Source organism: Saccharomyces eubayanus, chromosome XII, assembly GCF_001298625.1.
Source record: "Saccharomyces eubayanus strain FM1318 chromosome XII, whole genome shotgun sequence".
Lineage (NCBI taxonomy): Eukaryota > Fungi > Ascomycota > Saccharomycetes > Saccharomycetales > Saccharomycetaceae > Saccharomyces > Saccharomyces eubayanus.
In genome coordinates this window covers 147205-165554 of record NC_030971.1, presented here as the reverse complement: position 1 = coordinate 165554, position 18350 = coordinate 147205, and the positions used below count along the sequence as shown (strand labels likewise).

The 18350-nt window shown below is 37.8% G+C and overlaps 7 protein-coding genes across 7 annotated transcripts; 3 read left to right on the top strand and 4 right to left on the bottom strand.

The window, feature by feature from the left end:
• Positions 1-51: 51 nt before the first annotated feature.
• SSL1 (TFIIH/NER complex subunit SSL1) lies at positions 52-1452 on the bottom strand (the record flags this gene model as incomplete). The annotated part of the gene is made up of 1 exon (XM_018366598.1): positions 52-1452. The coding sequence occupies one exon, from the start codon at positions 1450-1452 to the stop codon at positions 52-54; it is 1401 nt and encodes a 466-aa protein (XP_018220437.1).
• A 521-nt stretch (positions 1453-1973) lies between these two features.
• Positions 1974-3536, top strand: THI73 (Thi73p; the record flags this gene model as incomplete). Its single annotated transcript, XM_018366597.1, has 1 exon — positions 1974-3536. One exon carries the CDS (start codon positions 1974-1976, stop codon positions 3534-3536), a length of 1563 nt encoding a protein of 520 aa, XP_018220436.1.
• Positions 3537-3735: 199 nt separating this feature from the next.
• Positions 3736-4584, top strand: CMS1 (Cms1p; the record flags this gene model as incomplete). Its single annotated transcript, XM_018366596.1, has 1 exon — positions 3736-4584. One exon carries the CDS (start codon positions 3736-3738, stop codon positions 4582-4584), a length of 849 nt encoding a protein of 282 aa, XP_018220435.1.
• A 2978-nt stretch (positions 4585-7562) lies between these two features.
• DI49_3529 (uncharacterized protein) lies at positions 7563-10148 on the top strand (the record flags this gene model as incomplete). Its single annotated transcript, XM_018366595.1, has 1 exon — positions 7563-10148. One exon carries the CDS (start codon positions 7563-7565, stop codon positions 10146-10148), a length of 2586 nt encoding a protein of 861 aa, XP_018220434.1.
• Positions 10149-11355: 1207 nt separating this feature from the next.
• Positions 11356-13632, bottom strand: DNM1 (dynamin-related GTPase DNM1; the record flags this gene model as incomplete). The annotated part of the gene is made up of 1 exon (XM_018366594.1): positions 11356-13632. The coding sequence occupies one exon, from the start codon at positions 13630-13632 to the stop codon at positions 11356-11358; it is 2277 nt and encodes a 758-aa protein (XP_018220433.1).
• A 282-nt stretch (positions 13633-13914) lies between these two features.
• RTT109 (H3 histone acetyltransferase RTT109) lies at positions 13915-15234 on the bottom strand (the record flags this gene model as incomplete). Its single annotated transcript, XM_018366593.1, has 1 exon — positions 13915-15234. The coding sequence occupies one exon, from the start codon at positions 15232-15234 to the stop codon at positions 13915-13917; it is 1320 nt and encodes a 439-aa protein (XP_018220432.1).
• A 224-nt stretch (positions 15235-15458) lies between these two features.
• Positions 15459-18287, bottom strand: SFI1 (Sfi1p; the record flags this gene model as incomplete). Its single annotated transcript, XM_018366592.1, has 1 exon — positions 15459-18287. The coding sequence occupies one exon, from the start codon at positions 18285-18287 to the stop codon at positions 15459-15461; it is 2829 nt and encodes a 942-aa protein (XP_018220431.1).
• Between the last annotated feature and the right edge of the window lie 63 nt (positions 18288-18350).

The window sequence follows — 18350 nt, the reverse complement described above, 5'->3', positions numbered from 1 at the left end:
TCGCATTCAACTTTACGATGAATGACTGATTACACTATGCGTATAACTTAATTACGTTATTACAGGTTTAGATTCGCAACCGGGACAATTGTGAAGTATTTCATGAATAAACACATCGCAATCGACACAGAATTCCTCTCCACAATCTTCGCAGCGGTAACGAGAACTTGTTAACAAATTACCGTTTTTGTGATTTTTCAATATAGGGAATCTAGATTGGCAACTGAAACAATCTTCTGATCGAAATGATTCTGTTGTGGGTACTTCTGTAAACGTTTTCAATGGCATTAAGTGGTGGTATGATCTGGCTAAATGGGTAGAGAGGATCAGCATCAAATCACAGCATGGACACACTGTGGGCAATGAACAGACTTTACTATGACAATTTGGGCAAAAATAACCACCATAAACCAGTTTGGAGTGGCATGAGCAAAAAGTTGGAGTATCTTCAAATATTCGTGTCGGGAACCCCATCTTCACCAGTGTGAAACCTTTATTTATCTTGTTAACAGGTAATGGAGTAATAGCCTCATTGAATAGCTCCTTCAAATGGGTCTCGTCGAGTAAAATCTTATAGAAAGATTCGTCACCGTAGTTCGTTGCCTTACATAGCTCTTTACAAATGGCCACTTGAGCTGATAACCCCAGAACTTTCACTCTGATTTTCTCACTCACCAACGAATCGATAGTTTGATGAATATCGCCAGGATCAGTGGTGGAAAGACTACCGAATACAATCAGCACTTCTCTTGTGCAGTGGGCGGGGACAGGCAGTAGCAAACCTCTTGCCATTTCCAACGCATTCTGCAAGGAGGGATTTCCCTTTGGATCTTGCTTCCTGATAGCTTTCAGAGCATCAATGTGGTCTTGCGGATTTCCGCTCACTTGGCTGACTAGTTGTGCCAGCCCGTTTTTCATTATGATGATACCCACTTGAGAAATTGGGTTTTGATCGAAAAACTCGTGAACAAAATCGATAGCATACTGAATGATCATTGCATGTCTGCTGGGTCTCAGGTCTTTTTCCAGCATCGCCTCACTGCAATCCAAGGTCAATATCAGACTTCTGATGATACCCCTCTGGTACGGTGTGATATTCCTCTTTGCGGTACGCTTCTTTCTGGCCTCTACGATACTGGCCACAAGAGAGGCCATATCTCCTTCATCATCCACTTTGACGAGATCCCAACTTCTCTTGATCTCGTCTTCCCAGGCGTACCCTCCGCTAGCACCCTGCAGATTCCTATTCGAGAGCCTCTTCTTCTTTTTCCGCTGTGCATGCCTGTCTTTATCCCTGTGACTAGAACGCTGCTGTTGCTGCTGCTGTTGCTGCTGTTGCTGGCCTAAACGTTCATTGCCCGAACCATCGAAATGAACTTGTCTCTTGCTTCTTCTTGAGACCGCGACCTTGTCTTCATCTTCTTCAGATTCCGAAACTACTGCAGGAGCCATTCTACCACACGTTCCTATTACACACGCACTCAACTACCACTTGCTCCGTACGCAACCACATAGGCCTATATAAGATAAGACCAAGACTTTCTACGTATTTTGAAAAAGTACGCAATAACCAAGAAACGCACCACCCAGACCCTGTGCGAAACATCTAGAGAACTTCCAGTATATCACATCTTAGTAGATGCGCGGAGGCCGGATGCATTGACCAGTTTGGTGATCTTCCTGATAATCAGTAGTCATTACCAGGTGGTGTGCGGTTGACTCAAGCAGCGTCCAGCAATGTGTTTTTTTGCATATCTTATCGATCCTCTTTAGTTAATATGGTCTCTTTGAGTTTCCTCCAAAGGAATGGTCATTAGTCCGTCCGAAAAATGTGGTGGTGACAGCCTTGGCAAATGGTGATGAGCATCTCGATGAGCATCTTGACGGGTGCATGTATATAAGGCAGATCGGGACAGTGGATTTTATGTGGGCAAAGAGAGCCGAAAGCGTCAGCAAACCAGTAAGGAAGAAACATGTCAGAACGTTCCGTCGATATTGAGAAAAAGGTTGCTACCAGCGACAGCTGCTCTGTGACTACTTCAAATGTCAACGTAGAGGACGCAGATGTTGCTTTAAGATTTTTGAAGCAGAACGGTCTCGATGAAGGCTCTACAGTAGTCGAGGATGATACCGTGGCGGGCGAAGAGGCCAACTTTTATGGTGCTCATGAACTGAAACCGGAGGTGCTGAGGAAGGTGGATCTTTACATTTTGCCCTTTTTATGCTGTACGTACCTTTTGATGTTCTTGGATAAGGCTCTACTTAACTACGCTGCATCCATGGGAATCAAGGACCATTTGAAAGGTGACGAATTTTCTAATTTGGGTACCATCTTTTCTGCCGCTTATATTTTCATGGAACCTGTGGTAACGTACTTGATCCAGAGATTTCCTATCTCTAAAATCCTGGGTTCGTTTATTACCATCTGGGGGATCGTGTTAGCCTGCCATTGTGCCTGTAAGTCGTACGCCTCACTGATGATTGTCCGTACTCTTCTAGGTCTCTTTGAATCCTCAAGTGCTGTTGGTTGTATCGCTATTAGCGGTATGTACTATACTAAGTCTGAGCAGAGTGCAAGAATCGGATTCTGGGCTACACAGGCTGGTACTGGTTACATTGTGGGTGGGCTGATTTCTTTTGGCTTTTTACATTACCACGGTACTTCTTTCACTTCTTGGCAAATTATGTTTTTGGTTGTTGGTTTGGTCACCGTTGCATTTGGTATTCTGACGTTCATATACTTGCCTGATAACGTCACTAATGCTTGGTTCTTGAACAAAGAAGAAAAAATCCAAGTGGTGGAGCATATCAGAGCTAACCAAACAGGTTTGGAAACAAAGAAATTCAAAAAGCAACAGGTCAAAGAATTATTCCTTCACGATAAGTTCACCTGGCCAATGTTATTACTAACCGCGTGCTCTCAAATTTCTACAGGTGCTATCGGTAATTTCTCGGTGACTATCACCGGTACTTTTGGGTTCGACCACTATGAAACAGCATTACTACAATTGCCTATTGGTGCCATTACGGCTATGATCATTCTTATCACAACCCAAATGTTGTCCCGCTGGGGCCGCATCACTCTCATAACCACTTCTATGTACATTCCAGCCATCATAGGTTGTATTGTTCTCATCAGTTTACCATTGTCTCATAAGATCGGTAACTTGTTCGCGTTGTACTTGCTTTACAGTGGTTCATGTGTCATTACCAATATTTACATCTGGAATTCATGCAATACCTCCGGTTATACAAAGAGGGTGTTTAGAAATGCTATCACCATGATTGTATACAACATTTCTTGCATTGTCGCTCCACAGATGTTTAGAGCATATTCTGCTCCACGTTACATCCCAGCAAAGATTGCCTTATTGGTCACTCAATGCGTTTGTGTTCCTTTACAATTATACATTGGTTACATTTGCAAGAAGGAGAACGAAAAACGTGACAAGGAACAAGAAGGTCAAGAAAAAAAGAGGTACCAGTTTTTGGATTTGACTGATATTGAAAACAGAAACTTCAGGTACATTTACTAATCACCAATAGCAAAATATATACTAAATAATCTTTTTGCTCTCTAATATATATAATATACAAAGACACCCAAACATTAATTACTCTTTAGTACTTACTAAAAAAATGAAAATTTTGAGATGACCATAGAAGAAGAATTAATAATCAAAATTGGTTGTCGGCTACCACTTGTCTTGAATTCATAGCCCAATCGAAGTGAAGATGTCCAACCCAGATGACTTAGATGACGGCCTTGTATATGATTTTGATTCTCAACAGGAAGTAGAAATCGAAGCTAATGGTAACGATGGATTACAAAAGAGACCTATACAAGATGATGATGAGGATGAGAAAGAAGTGAAGGAGACCTCAGAAGGTGAATCTGAAAGACCAATGTCCAAAAGACAGAAAAAGCTGCAGAAAAAATCAAAGTTCATCGAGAAAAAGAAGGAGGAAAGTCAATATATTGTTTCGCAACGAAAATCGATTCCTACAAGTTCACCTGAGAAAATTATTGAGTATTTAACAGCATTGATACGTGAAAAGAACCCCGACTTGAGTGCTTTGGAATTGGAGGAACTGTACTTTAAAAAAAAGGATTTCCTCTCTACAGAAAAATTTGACACCGAACGTAAATTAACTGATTTCTCAACATTTATGCAAAAGTTTTCTGTGGCACCAAAAAAGATTGTCTTTTCAATGTCCAATATTAGAGTAGCTGACGTTTATCGTAGTTTGAATGGTGGTAAGAACTGTGTTAAATTGTTTTCCAAAAGCAAACTGAAAGACGATATAGCCACTGTGGAACGTTTACTTGGTGATAGCTCGAAAAAGTCCAAAAATAGTAACGATTCTTTTTATTTCATTGCCACGCCAACAAGAATGCAAAAAATTATAGAGGAAACAGAGTTACTATTTCAAGGTAAAGAGAAATTGGACATCATTCTTGATGCAAGTTATCTGGATCCTAAGGATAATACTATATTATCATTTGAGAATGCAGTCGTTCTCTGTCAGGTTTTGAAGACCTTTTTGAATAAAAAAAGTTCCGTGAAAATACTACTATACTAGTGATAAGCATATCTTTTTCAACAAATCTACATAATAAATATCTGTTTTAATTTAGTTTCGTTACTTTGTCCTCTGAGTACATTTACTTTAAACTACGAAAGGCGGGTATTAAGATGTCTTTGTTTTTATGAATCATCGAAAGTACTTCCAAAAAGTAAAATCGAAATGGAAGTTTTACAAAAAAAATACTACTAGGAAAGCAACGACTGTGAAAAGGAATGCTTAAGCATTACTTGGATTCTGAAATGCGGTGCTTTCAGCTTTCAGAAGTTCCTACGTTGAATCGCAAACGTTACGAACTCCTGAAATCACCTACTACAGAGTCTTCTTTATATATGATGGTCGCTTTTTCTTGGTTATACATAAAACAATATATCACTCCATCCTCCTGTGATAAGTAAGAGTCTACCATTTCCGCCGAGTAGTTTACTCACAATGCCTCATAGTACAATATCATTCTTACTCTATTCTCTTTTTTTTTTTTTTTTCTTTTCTGCGATGCCCGAACACTGAAAAATTTTATCTCATCTCAAATTCAACTGCCATATATAGAGTATTTACTTAACGATTTTATGTATTTAATCATGGGTGCACAATTCAAGGATATAAGAAGTCACAGAAATTACTAGGAAAATGGCTAAGAGAAACAGATCCCAATTTCGTATCCAGGAAAGAACTGCAAAGAAAAGAAAGCAGGAAGATTCCTTGTTAGAAAGTAGTGCTTTCCAAAATGTGCCAGATAATATAGATGAAAATAACATAAATAACACGAATGGCACATCCTGGGATGAAGAAGAACAGGGATACGAAATGATTCCCAGAAAGAATCGCTCTGATACATCCGATCTTGTGGAAGGGTTACCTATTAAAATTAACGGTAAAGTTGAAAGAACACTACATAAAGCTCAAGAAAAGCCTAAGAAAAACGAAGAGGTAGACGAAGTTAGCGACGATTCAGAGGACAGCAAATCAGATGATGAAGAAGAAGAGGTAAAGGAAGAAGAACCTGATACAGAAGAAAAGATTATAAAGTTAAAAGAAGATATTGCGGATTTAGTTACCAGAATTATGGAAGAGCCTGAAGAAAATACAACTGCATTAGGACGTCTTTGTAAAATGGCAGAATCTAAAAATCCTAATACTTGTAAGTTTTCTATGTTAGCTCTGGTGCCTGTGTTCAAGAGCATCATACCAGGTTATAGAATTAGGCCACTAAGTGAAACCGAAAAAAAAGAAAAAGTCTCTAAGGAAGTTTCTAAGCTTAGAAATTTTGAGCACTCGTTGGTTTACAACTATAAAAATTACATCGAGACATTGAAGAACCTTTCCAAAACCCCCAGTAATGCTGCTCCTATCAAAGTTTCATTAGGCATCTTGGCTACTCAAGCTGCCAAAGAATTGATCTCGACCGCGTCGCATTTCAATTTTAGGACAGATATCTTTACTTTGCTGCTGCGTAGAATTTGTAAACCAAGAATATCAACAGATCCAACCTCCATTCAAATAATCAAGACATTCGAAACTTTATTGAATGATGATGAAGAGGGCCTAATCTCATTCGAAATACTCAGAATTTTTAGCAAGATACTAAAAACGAGAAGCTTTAACGTTGAAGAGTCTGTCTTGAATATGTTATTATCATTGGATGTTTTACATGACTACGATCCTAATACTAAAGCTGAAGAGCAGATTAGAGCCCCTAAACTAAAGAAAAAAGATAGAGTCCATCTTTCCAAAAAGCAAAAAAAAGCCAGAAAGGAGATGCAGCAAATCGACGAAGAAATGCGTAACGCTGAACAAGCTGTCTCTGCAGAAGAGAGAGAAAAAAATCAATCAGAAATTTTGAAAATTGTGTTCACTATATACTTGAATATCTTGAAAAACAGTTCCCAGGTGCTCATTGGGTCCGTTTTAGAAGGATTAACAAAATTCGGTAATATGGCCAATTTTGATCTATTAGGGGACTTCCTCGAAGTAATGAAGGAATTGATCAGCGATACTGAATTCGACAACCTTTCTTCTGACGAAGTACGTAAGGCCTTACTTTGTATCGTTAGTGCGTTCTCACTTATTTCAAACACTCAACATATGAAGGTTAATATGGATTTGTCCAAATTTGTGGATGGGCTTTACACGCTATTACCTTATATTTGTCTTGATGCAGATATTGAGCTTTCCTATAAATCCCTAAGGTTGGCCGATCCTCTCAGTAACGAAACAACGAAACCATCAGTTAACGTTTCCACTAAAGCAGAGCTTTTATTAAAGGCGCTAGACCATATATTCTTCCGTTCCAAATCAGGAACTAAGGAAAGGGCTACAGCATTCACCAAAAGACTATACATGTGCATTGGTCATACTCCAGAAAAAACGAGTATCGCGATTCTCAAATTCATTGATAAACTAATGAATAGATATCCTGAAATCTCGGGTCTTTACTCATCTGAGGATAGAATAGGCAACGGTCATTTTGTAATGGAGGCTAATAATCCTTCAAGGAGTAATGCAAATGCAGCAACACTATGGGATAACGCTCTTCTTGAAAAGCATTATTGTCCTATTGTTGTAAAGGGACTGCGCTCTTTATCGACTAGATCAAAAGACTACTCTAAATAGATATTTCTTACATGCTAAAATATATATGAACAGTCTGTAATTTTATCATTAACCAATTTTTTTGTGTAATGTGAAATAGGATTGTGAAATAGTTACTGTACAGTTTCATTTGAAGACGAGTGGTTCATTCGAAAGAAAAAATATGAGCAAAAGTAATTTTCATCAAATCGCTGCTATACAATAAGTGTACTTCTCTTGTCTTCTTCAACTTGAAATTATTTCTGCGATAATCGTGTTGGGAGAATTTTTAAGCGGTCGGACTTTCACTAAGCGTATTTTAAGGGCCCTGAAAATTGACAAATCGGTTCTTATCTAACCCATTCACGACTCCATGAGCCAACCAAATCGAGCCAACCCATTCGATGAATATCCAAATATTTAAATGTATTCTTTGGCTACTGCCGATACTAGGGCTTACACAGGCACTTTTGCAAAACCCCAACGATGATTCTCCATTTAGCACAGTAATTGATATCCTCTCTGAAAATGTTGAATTCTCAACTTTTCTAAGAATTATTCAAAAAAAAGGTCACATTCAATACCTGAATGAGCTCCAGAATTTTACACTTTTTGCTCCAGTTAATTCTGCCTTTGTAAAAGAAGACCAGATTACACGTCAATTTGAAGAGAGTTTTAATATTGAGGATTTCCTTATGCATGATAATGTGTTGAAAGTGAAAGAACTGACAAATGGCACCTATTTAGAAAAGAGAGGTAAAGTAGCACCACTGCTGCTGACAAGATATAAACATCGTTGCTGGGTTAACGATATCACTGTTGTCGAACCTGACTTACAACCGAATTTCCAAAATGCTTCGGTACAGGGTATCGCTAATATCTTGCTCCCTCCACCTCCTATAAACGACTTACTGGTTCAGCTAGACGAAGAAACGCAAGATTTGAAGATATTTAACGATTTTATGACCAGTTTTTCAGACTATGATGCATATACAAATAAGTCCACTCTTTTGGTACCTTTAGATGTTAATTTTCGAAAATTATTCAATGCAATCGAAATCAACTATTTGACCGACAAGTATTCAAAACTGAGGAAATCTAATGCAATTTCTCAGGGCAAGTGGACTGCAGACAGAACTTTCCTTCTTCAGGAAGTCAGTATCGATGATATATATGGTGGTTTCTTGCCCGACAAGCTGACTCTGAGAAACAAAAACAATCGACCACTTCTGCTCAAAAGCAATATCGATGGTTCGTCAATAGGTGTGAATCATTCAGAATATTCCCGTATATCCAACAAGATTTTTGAATTAGGGGTTGTACATGGATTTTCTAACCTTGAATTTTTACGGGAACATATAGAGTTTGACGCTGAAAAGTATCTTCATGGTTTGAACTGCTCAGAGTTTGTAAAGGAGTTATATTTCAGAGACCTTGAAAAGTTCATTCAAAATGAAAAGAAAACGACCATATTTGTACCACAAGCTTCTTTCAACGAGGATCGTGGATATACAAAACCATCGCTTTTGTACCATTTCACTGAAGACAAAATCGATCTAGAAGAGGAGTTTTCATTATTACCTAAAACCGAAGATGTTTCCACCCAAATTTATGACTCTGCGTTCTGCTCTTCGGCTAAAAGACTTGGCGGGCATTGCCAAAAGTTCAAAATTTCAAGATCCAATGAAGGCTATTATATTAATGGTCGTTTTAAAATCTTGAATAAGAAACCATATGAAATTGGTGATACGTACATATATTCCATCGAGGATGACCTTCAATTGCCAGGTGAGCTAGTATTGTCCTTACCACCTCAAGATCACTGTTCTACTTCGCTTATGTTTTTGAGGGACCTTGGTCTATTGGATTTACCATCAAACCATAAGGGATACACAATACTACTTCCCTGTATGAATTCATGGGACGATAACGATTTGACTGTGGATTATTTTAAGTCAAACAAAACTGCCTTAAATTTACTTATGAGAAACCTAATTTTCGAGGAACTTATTTACTCGAACGACTACAATGTTTCAACTAAAGCTCAAAATTTATACGGGAACTCTGTATCTATTGATGTAGAGGAGGTTGTGGAGTGCTCAAATTTAACAAAAATAACAGTGAGTAATATAAAGGAGAGCATTCTTATTGAAGAAAATTCCGATGTATTTTTCAATCAGGGAGTCATCCATCCTATAAACCAATTGAACTTTCCAGATGATCTGGAAATATCTTTGAGAGAACTAATAGACACCACCGGAACGAAGGAGATTTTCGAGTTCTTTGATTTATTCCAGGACCTTTCTTCTATCATCCGGAACGAAGAATACTCTCTTCTAGTCCCAACAGAGTCTTCTATTCCGTTAAGCGGCATTTCAGTGAACTCGACAAACTTGAAGACATTTCTCGAACTTCACTTGATTCCTGCTAACGAAACGCAAAATTTGCTAGACTGTAACGCCGCCATTACTACTAAATTGGGCAAACAGTTGAATTGTAGGAAGGATCACCTAAATAACCATTTTATTAGCGTATACGAGGACTGGAGCAAAGAAGTTAGAATACTCAAAAAGGGTTGCACTTCTGGTTCTAAAAGCTCCTGTGTATTCCTAATAGACAAACCCATATCTTTATCTTGGCTAGACAATGAGAAATACCACTTGCATTTGCCAGGAATAGCAGTTGGGGTTGGAATGATAATCGGAGTAACCTTAGCTGTTTCATTGTTATTCTGCATAGTAATCACTAGAGGCGGAAAAGTCAAACGAGCCGATGAGATTGAAACGGGCAGACCTAATGAAGTCACCACGCCTCTAATGTCATCTTCCTCTAGAACTAACCATTCTTCTTATTCAGCAACTGCGCATTTGTCTCCACTTTCTCAGCCAACTTTTGAAGGCTCATATTCGGGAAACGCTATACAAAGGCCCAGGGACATACGAAGAGTCACATCAGAGCAAAGGGGCGGGCGAAGTGTCAGCACTTCTTAAATTTTTAGTGTATGACATAGATATTAGATATATTCTATATGACCAAATATCCTTTAAATTAAGTAGAGAATAATCAAGAACGAAGGACATTCCGTCGTGTTCGCGGTGCATGCAATTTTTTACTTGATTTGGTTTTGTAAATTGAATCATTTATTGCAATGGAGCGGTATTTAATAAAAAAATAATGAATCGTAAACTGACGCAGAACTTAGAGAAAAAAAAAAAAAAAAAAAATAATTTAAAATAATTAACTTAGTCACATGGTAAATGTTTCATAAAAATAATTATTTATATATTATTCTGAAAACCATAAAATAAATATATAAATAAAATATAATATATAAAGAGATGTATATGAATTCCGAAAACCAAAAATGTCTTAATGTATCATACCTTTTGAAAAAAGGTAATTTTAAACGAGGAAAATCATACTTTGGTAAATTGATACGTGAGAAATATACTTCCGATTTATTCATAGACAACTATATAGAAGGATCAACAAGTAGTGATCGTGCTGGATCACAATCTCAATTACAAACGAGTTATTCACTAACTGTAATATGTTTTCAAGGGCGATAAGGGCCTATAAGCAATTTAAAATGGACGTATCCGCATCTCAATCATTTCGGGGTGCTTCCATTAAATGTTAAAAACCGCTTTAAGGTACATAGTTTAAGTGAGTACTCGTTGGACTTTTTAACAATTATTTGAGGGTGAACTTGAATAGCACATATTTAAGAGTAAGTAACCGAATATCACTATATCAAACATCAACTCTTCTTCGTAAAAGAATCGTCTATACTGCTGAAGTGCGGCTAGGCTTCCCTTTATCTAAGCTAAAACCTTTTGTAGACAATAAACATGCGAGCATTTGTTGGACTGAGAAATTGAACTAGAAGTTGATGAGTGCTGATTCATCTTATGAATCTTCACCACAGTATAAAAAACATGGTGATCATTCTCATGTCACATTCTTACAAGACTTTTCCTTAATGGAGTTGGGTAGATAAAATTTTTTTTACTGTAGCATCAATAGTTTATTTAGGGTTGCTAATATTTGATATTTGGTGAAGTATATATTTTATGAACAGGAAAAGGATAAAAAGTTGGCTCTAAATAGGGAAAATAAATAAATAAAGAGAAATACTGACCTATAATCACATCCGCAGGGACTGATAGAAGAACAAAAATAAAACGAATAATGCAATTACAGAATATTACTAATAAGTGTTGCAGCCTTCTTATAAACCCCAAGCGATTTCACACATAGTTCCCTATCTTGAGCCAAAGTCTGGTCCTCAACTAATAGCTCTTCAAATAGGGATTCTTTGTAAAGCTTAGTCACTAGCCTATTTTGAACGGAATCCTTACAGAAATTTACGAGTAAGCACATAACTGCTTTTGGCACTTGATCTTCAATCATTTCTCTTATGATGTCAAAGTATGAAACAATTAATCGTTTGATTAATTCACACTCTAACTCTTCTCTCTCGGTTAGTGGCGGTTCAGCGTTTCCAAGGTCGTCCATATCTCCTAATGAAAAATCTGATATCTGTAAGCTTCTAAAATCTTCAACATTTCCTTCACCCACAATATTTCTCTTTTTACCTGATGCATCAAACACTGGTTGGCCCTTTTTGTCCTTACCAAAAAAGTAATTCAAAAATTTATCCTTTGTCTGCTTTGATTCGGCATCAATACCTTCATCATCGTAGTCACTATTCCTAACAGAATCTTGGTCTGCATTTGAGGAGATGGATGGAGTGCCATTAGTGTTGCTGGTTTGGCCATTTTCTTGTTGAGATAATTTGCTCTTTGATAACAATTCCCGGTTCCGCTTTCTACGTGTTTTCATAATATCATCCATTGCCTCCGTGGCACTTAAGAAATTAGGATGATTAGTATTAATATATGCTCGATGTATATCAATTAAACTTTCCACGTAAGAACGAGTAGGCTGCAGTCTTTCTCTAAGTAGCTCACTAATTACTTCTATAAGCATACCCTTTAATTTGGGATATCTGGCCAATTCAGAAGAACCGCATTTATGGCATATCTTCATTAATTCCTCATAAACTAGTTCCACGCAACGTTGTGATGGTTCTGATAAAAGCTTAATCTGGGGCTTAACCAAAAGATCAAATGCCAACTCTGGAACAAATAACGTAGGACGAGGACCTGTGGAATTTCTTATCGCTGTTCTAATATCAAGGACGGACAAGTTAGAAGTTGGATTAATTGACTTTAAAGAATTTCCAAAGACATTATTGTAAATGTAATATATACGGGCACCTCCACATAGTTCCTTAGTATTGATATCAGAAGATGTACCATCTATAGATGAAATAAAGTTTGTAGAAAACTTATTCATTAATTGCAAAACAAGGCTAGCCCTGTTTTCATTGGTGGTAGCTCCTATGCCACCGTATCTAGCAAGCTCCTGTTCAGTTTGAGAGATCAAGGTATTTAACTTGGTTTTAATATCTGGAAGTTTATCTCTAATGTGACTTAGCAATGTTTGGTTCAGTAATTTGGCCAAGTAACGCGTACCACATTTAGTTGAGATGGTTCTGTAAACTGGATGCTTCCTAAAGTAGTCTTCTTCCTTGTCCAGAGATTCTTCGACTGTCTTATTTAATTGAATATCCTGTTGCGACCGATTAACTACACCAACAAACCCCAATTTTAAAGGGTACATTTTTCCAGACAAGATATCTAGAGCATTAGTGCCAGAATCCATTAAATCTAGCTTGGTGATGACACCAATGGTCCTTTTCCCCTGTGGGTCTACCTCTCTAGCTAACTTCAAAGATTCGGAATTAACAAGATCAACGTTAGCTGGAGAGACGGCCAAGATTAAACAGTTCGGAGTGGCTATATAGTCCAGAATTAAATTCTTGATCTGTTTTTCAATATCAGGTGGTTGTTCTCCAATAGGAACTTTTGTAATCCCCGGTAAATCTACCAGTGTTAAATTCAACACATGGGGAGAAAAGACTTTCAAATTGATGGGAATCTTACTGATACCTTTGTCTTTACCGGCTATTCTTGCAGTTTCGTTTTCGATTTCTCTCTTAATATCATCAAAATCATAAAACCGCTTCCCCGGTATATGTAGGAATTCTCCCCACTCATCTGCATGGTTCCTTTCCTTACCCGTGTACTCCAAAGGTTTCGTACCAGCCTCAAACCCTGATACTTTTGTAACTTCATCATGAGGGTTAACCGAATTATCATCTTCCTCTATTAGAGGAGAGTTTGGAGGTATGTTGTTTAATTGGAGAACTAATGGCCGTCTGGTGACAATACCGGTACCCCTAGGTAAAAAATCTCTACCGACCAAAGTCTCCAAGATGGAGGATTTCCCAGAGGATTGTGACCCGACGACAGCCAGAATGGGCAAATCGAGTGTGTCGATCCCGGAGTCGTACATAACATCCTGCAACTTGTTGACAGTAGGGATTAGATCTTCTAAACTAGCCATTTGAATCCTTGGTATTTATATCTGCTTGTAACCAGTTACAATAACTCTCCAATAAGCTTTCAATCAACAACGAACAAGAACTCCTAGGTATTGACAGTTTTATTTTACCCTCTTATTTATTGCTCCCATACTGTGTTTTGCCCGACCCTACAGACGTGCACCGCGTAATAAAAGTTGAGGGCCTATCATTACATAGAAAGGTGTAGCCAACATACTATAAATAAATACGAGTGAGTATTCTATAAGTTATATGGTAAGTTTATGTACTACTTAGCGCATGTTCTATTTATTGCGGGTTGTGGCTTGGGTCTTGGATTTTTTACGGGGTTTCAGCATGGTTACCGTCATGTTATTGACTTTACTTGTGGGGGTCAATTGGCTTCTTGCCCGATATTCTTTTTTCCCTGTCAAAACCTGAAGATTTGTTGCCAGTCTAAGCATGAGGAAGTCACGAATATTGAGAAACGCCTCTATGGCACCTTCTTCAGTATCGTATTCTTCTCCAGTGACGTATTTCTTGATGGCTTTGAATTGTTTTTTTGACCTTGGCACGATGACATCTGCACTAGACGGTAATAGGGTTGGGGTTGCAAGGGTGTATCCTGATACGCCCATCACTGATACTGTTACACTCAACTTGAACTCTTGACGCTCCTGCAGCTCAATCCAGAAGGTTGATGAACTTACCTTGAGAAGACGGTCTTCCTCAGCCAATTGGTGTATAAATCTAGCTTTAGGATCGTCTGGGAATAATGGTATGCTATACACCGCAAGAGATTTTTCACTGGGCGTAAAAATATCGCCCACTTGCCACAGCGGGTATTTCATTCCCCTTAAGTATAATTTTACTCGAGCAGGGTCCTCACCTGGGATCCTTAATTTCGCCTGTGTATCATTCTGGAAATAATCAACCAGTAGACTATCCAAAATTGAGCCCCACCATTTAAGTAGCTCCTCTCCATTTAGTATATGCTTTTTGCTATTTTTCGAAGAATCTGGGAAGAGGTATTGAGATGCAGGTCGAGTAAATAAACAAATTTTGGTCAAAATCTTACGAGAACATGTGAAGGAATGGTAGAAATCTTGCTGATACAATGAGATTGCTGGCCCATTGAGTTTCGTGGAACCGAATTGCTTGAGTCTCTCGGCCAGTGTCCTCAGAGATTCCGCTGGCGTACCTGCTGGAGTGATCAGCTTAACGTTCATTTTTTTGTATGGTCTTTCTATGGGTTTTACTCTTTGGAGATAGTAATTCGGGTCAATTGATAAAACATATTTCAGGAGCGCTTTGGTTACGTCCCTGATACTTATCTTTGTATCGCAATACCCGTTCGTGTCTGCTTTCGATACGAATACTAACCGATCGGCATTCATCTCACCCCAAAGTGTAATGTAAACATACACTTCTAATGAAAAAAAAACTTTCTCCTGATGAAATAGAGAAAAGAAGTGCTGGGTCTTGATGGTGCGCTCTGCGACCCTTTTGTCATATCTATCCGGAGTTACGACAGTATGGGTTTCTTCTGGTATAGTCTGTAATGACAGAAAGTTGAATGTCTGGTTTGCAGGTAATACGGAACTTAGTAGATCATTCAGTGTCATATTTAGAAAGTTGACGGTTCATCAAATCCCATACCAGCCCTTGTCCAAGACGTAAGTGAAAATCTCCTAAATTAATTGATGCGCCAACACGTACATTTTTTACTACAGCTTACAGCGCGAAACCATGAAAAGATTTGACAAATAAATACTGTTTAAAGAATTCTCCAATACTTGAGCGAATAAACACACACACACATACATATATATATACATCTATGAAACTATTAACGTTTCCGACTAAGTGGAGATCTATCTTGTTCTCTTAAATAGTCCATATTCTGATCGGCTTTAGAAGAATCCGCGCTTAAACTAAAAGGTACAGCAGGTATTTTGCCGAAGTCAATGTGGTCCACTTTGTATGGCAGGTTTCTATTAGCACGTCTAGGGGAGTATCTTATGGGTTTCGCTCGTGTTGGAGACCCATTTAAATCTGTTGAGCCCTCGAGTTTGATCTGCTTCTTAGCTGTAGAATTAAGAACACTTGAGGATTTTACGGGACTTGGTATAGCTCTTCTTGCTCTGCTGTAATGCGATTTCATGGCCTCCATCCTATGCTGCTTTATTCTTTCTGAGCCCGGTATCGTGGAAGTTTTTGGTGCGTCCGATCTTATGGGAGTTTTCAGTTCATGTTTGAGGTCGACTTCTTTCTTTCTCTTTGGTGAACTGTCTGAACGGTTTTTCCACAGTAATAGCAATCCTCTCACAGTAGCCCTATCCCAGCGATGACGAAAGACTTGGACTGTTTCGTCATTACGTTTAGTCTTTAGGAATCGAAGACTCCACATCTTCAAGAATTTAGATGTAACTACGAATTGTTTATTAGCTTCAGACTGTTCCAATAATGTGTTCATGTAGTATATCTCATCTAGATGAGTCTTCCAGATGTAAAATGTCTTGATTAGTATAAATTCCTTACGGACTTCGTCTGCCAGTGCTTCTGACCTTTCCATTTCCAATAGTTTTTCCTTACTTTTCTTTAAGACCATTTTCTCGAGCTGTCGATTTTTCTTAAAAACTGCTTGAGAATCACATTCTTCTGAGTAGAAGCGATATCTGTTCTGCCATGCAAAAAATATTCCATACTGAAGTTCATACTTTTTGTCCAATTCATACGTGTGTAAAATATCATTCAATTTATGCTTGATCCTAAAATTAGTAGCTTTTCTCCATTTTGAAAAAGTCCCAGAAAGCTTTATTCTATTCATGTAGGGTTCTAGTTTATTAGATAGCAAATGAACATTATTAATGTGCATTACTGTCCGTTTTATAGTTAAAATTGCATGCGTTTTACTTAAGAAATTATACCTGTCCTGCAATTCTTTACTTTTTATCACGCGCTCCTTCCAAATAGCTAAGCATTCATTTGTAAGGCCTTGTTTGTAAAAGATGGATGCCCCTTCATTTGCTGATCTTATCTGCAACATCTTCCTTTTCCACGCATTAAAATATCTTGCATAAAAGGTAATCCTAATATGGTTATTCGATATTTTTCCGTACTGTATCCTTCTTTTCCAAGTACAGTATGAGTTTAATAAAATCTTTGCTTTGTGTTTCTGTTTGAATGTTTTTAGCTTTACACTAAGTTTCCAATCCCGTAATGCAGATTTGAGCAGATTTGTTCTTGAATAATCGCTGGCCTTAATATCAGTGTATAGGAGTTTTTTCCAAGAATGAAAAACATTCTTAATGAGTTTAGCTTCCCGCAGGCTTATAACGGAATATAAATGCAGATGATCTTCAAACCTTTTTAGCCACATCTTCTCGAAGACGCATTTTAGAAGTGTTTGATCTAGTTTATTCCTTACCATTGTTTCTTGTTGACTGTACTGAAGCATTGTACTCAGTTTATCCAAGAATTTTTGTTTGATAAATTTATTTTCCAGCTCGTAAAGGTCTGCAAGTTTGTCTTCATTTTTGGCATTTTTCTCTTTCCATTTGCCAAAGCACGTCTTTTGTAGAGATAAAGACCTTACTTTCTGTGAAACGGTCTCATCGAATTCGTAGTGTATGAGTTTTCGCCTTATTCCTTCAAAGATCTTTCTTTTCGAACCAAGAAAGTTTCTTTCTCTATACCTTAGTTTCCATTTGTGGAAAGTGGTCCGCAATGAAATCTGTTCTATACCTTCAGTGCTGACGGTTTCCAAATGCTTCCATTTTTCACGTGCCTTAATTATTTTCTTGAACATCCTATTCAAGAAAGCCTGGTCCGCTAATCTAGATTGTTCACTAAGAGTTTGTGTTAAATTTATCCATTGTTGAAACGAATGGAATAGTAGCCAGGTATTCCTAAAATTGTCAGCTTCATCATTGGCCATTTGTGAGTACTTTAATTTTCTGTCACTCCAAACATAGAAAGCAGCTTCCTTTAGCTTGACTTTTGTTTGATCAGCAAATTTATACGCCCTGTAATTCAGTGTCCAAGTATTTTTCCAACGATTAAAATGTCTTCTTATTTTATTTCTGGCATAAGTATATTCTGCAAGCGACAAAGCAATAAACTTGTTACGCGGATGAATCAAAAATATTTCTAGGATCTCTTCTATAACAGTATTGAAAGTGAAAACCCCTTTCAATTCATCTTCTAGTAGTTTAAAGTACTCGTCATGTAACGGATTGATGCCTTCTTGTATAAGAATGTTAATATAGTTCTTAAAAATTATTAAAAAACTTCTTGACAATTTGAAATGAACTAAAAAAGTCTCGATCTGATAGTATAAGTCTTCTATAACCTCAATGGATGTATCATCCAAGTTCTCTCGCACGCAATTTTTGGATATGTTTACAACTTCTTCGTGCTCCAGATCTGGTGGTGGAGAAGGAAGATGGAACGGTATGTCTTCCCAGGGGTGCTCTGAATTGGTTTCTTCGACAGGTTTTAGAGCATTTCCGATATACCTTTCTGCGCTTCCATGAATCAGCGATTCAGTGGAATCTGTTATAAGTCCCTGTTTAATGAGAATATCAGTTGGAATATTAGTGGGAGATGTTTCGGGTATGAATTTATCATGCAAAAGGTCCTCCGTTGACCTGTTTGCTAAACCAAATTTACCCATAACCTAGCGMACATATGCAATAAACTGCGTTGCCAGCTCCGTTCAATTTTTGACTGCCGCCTA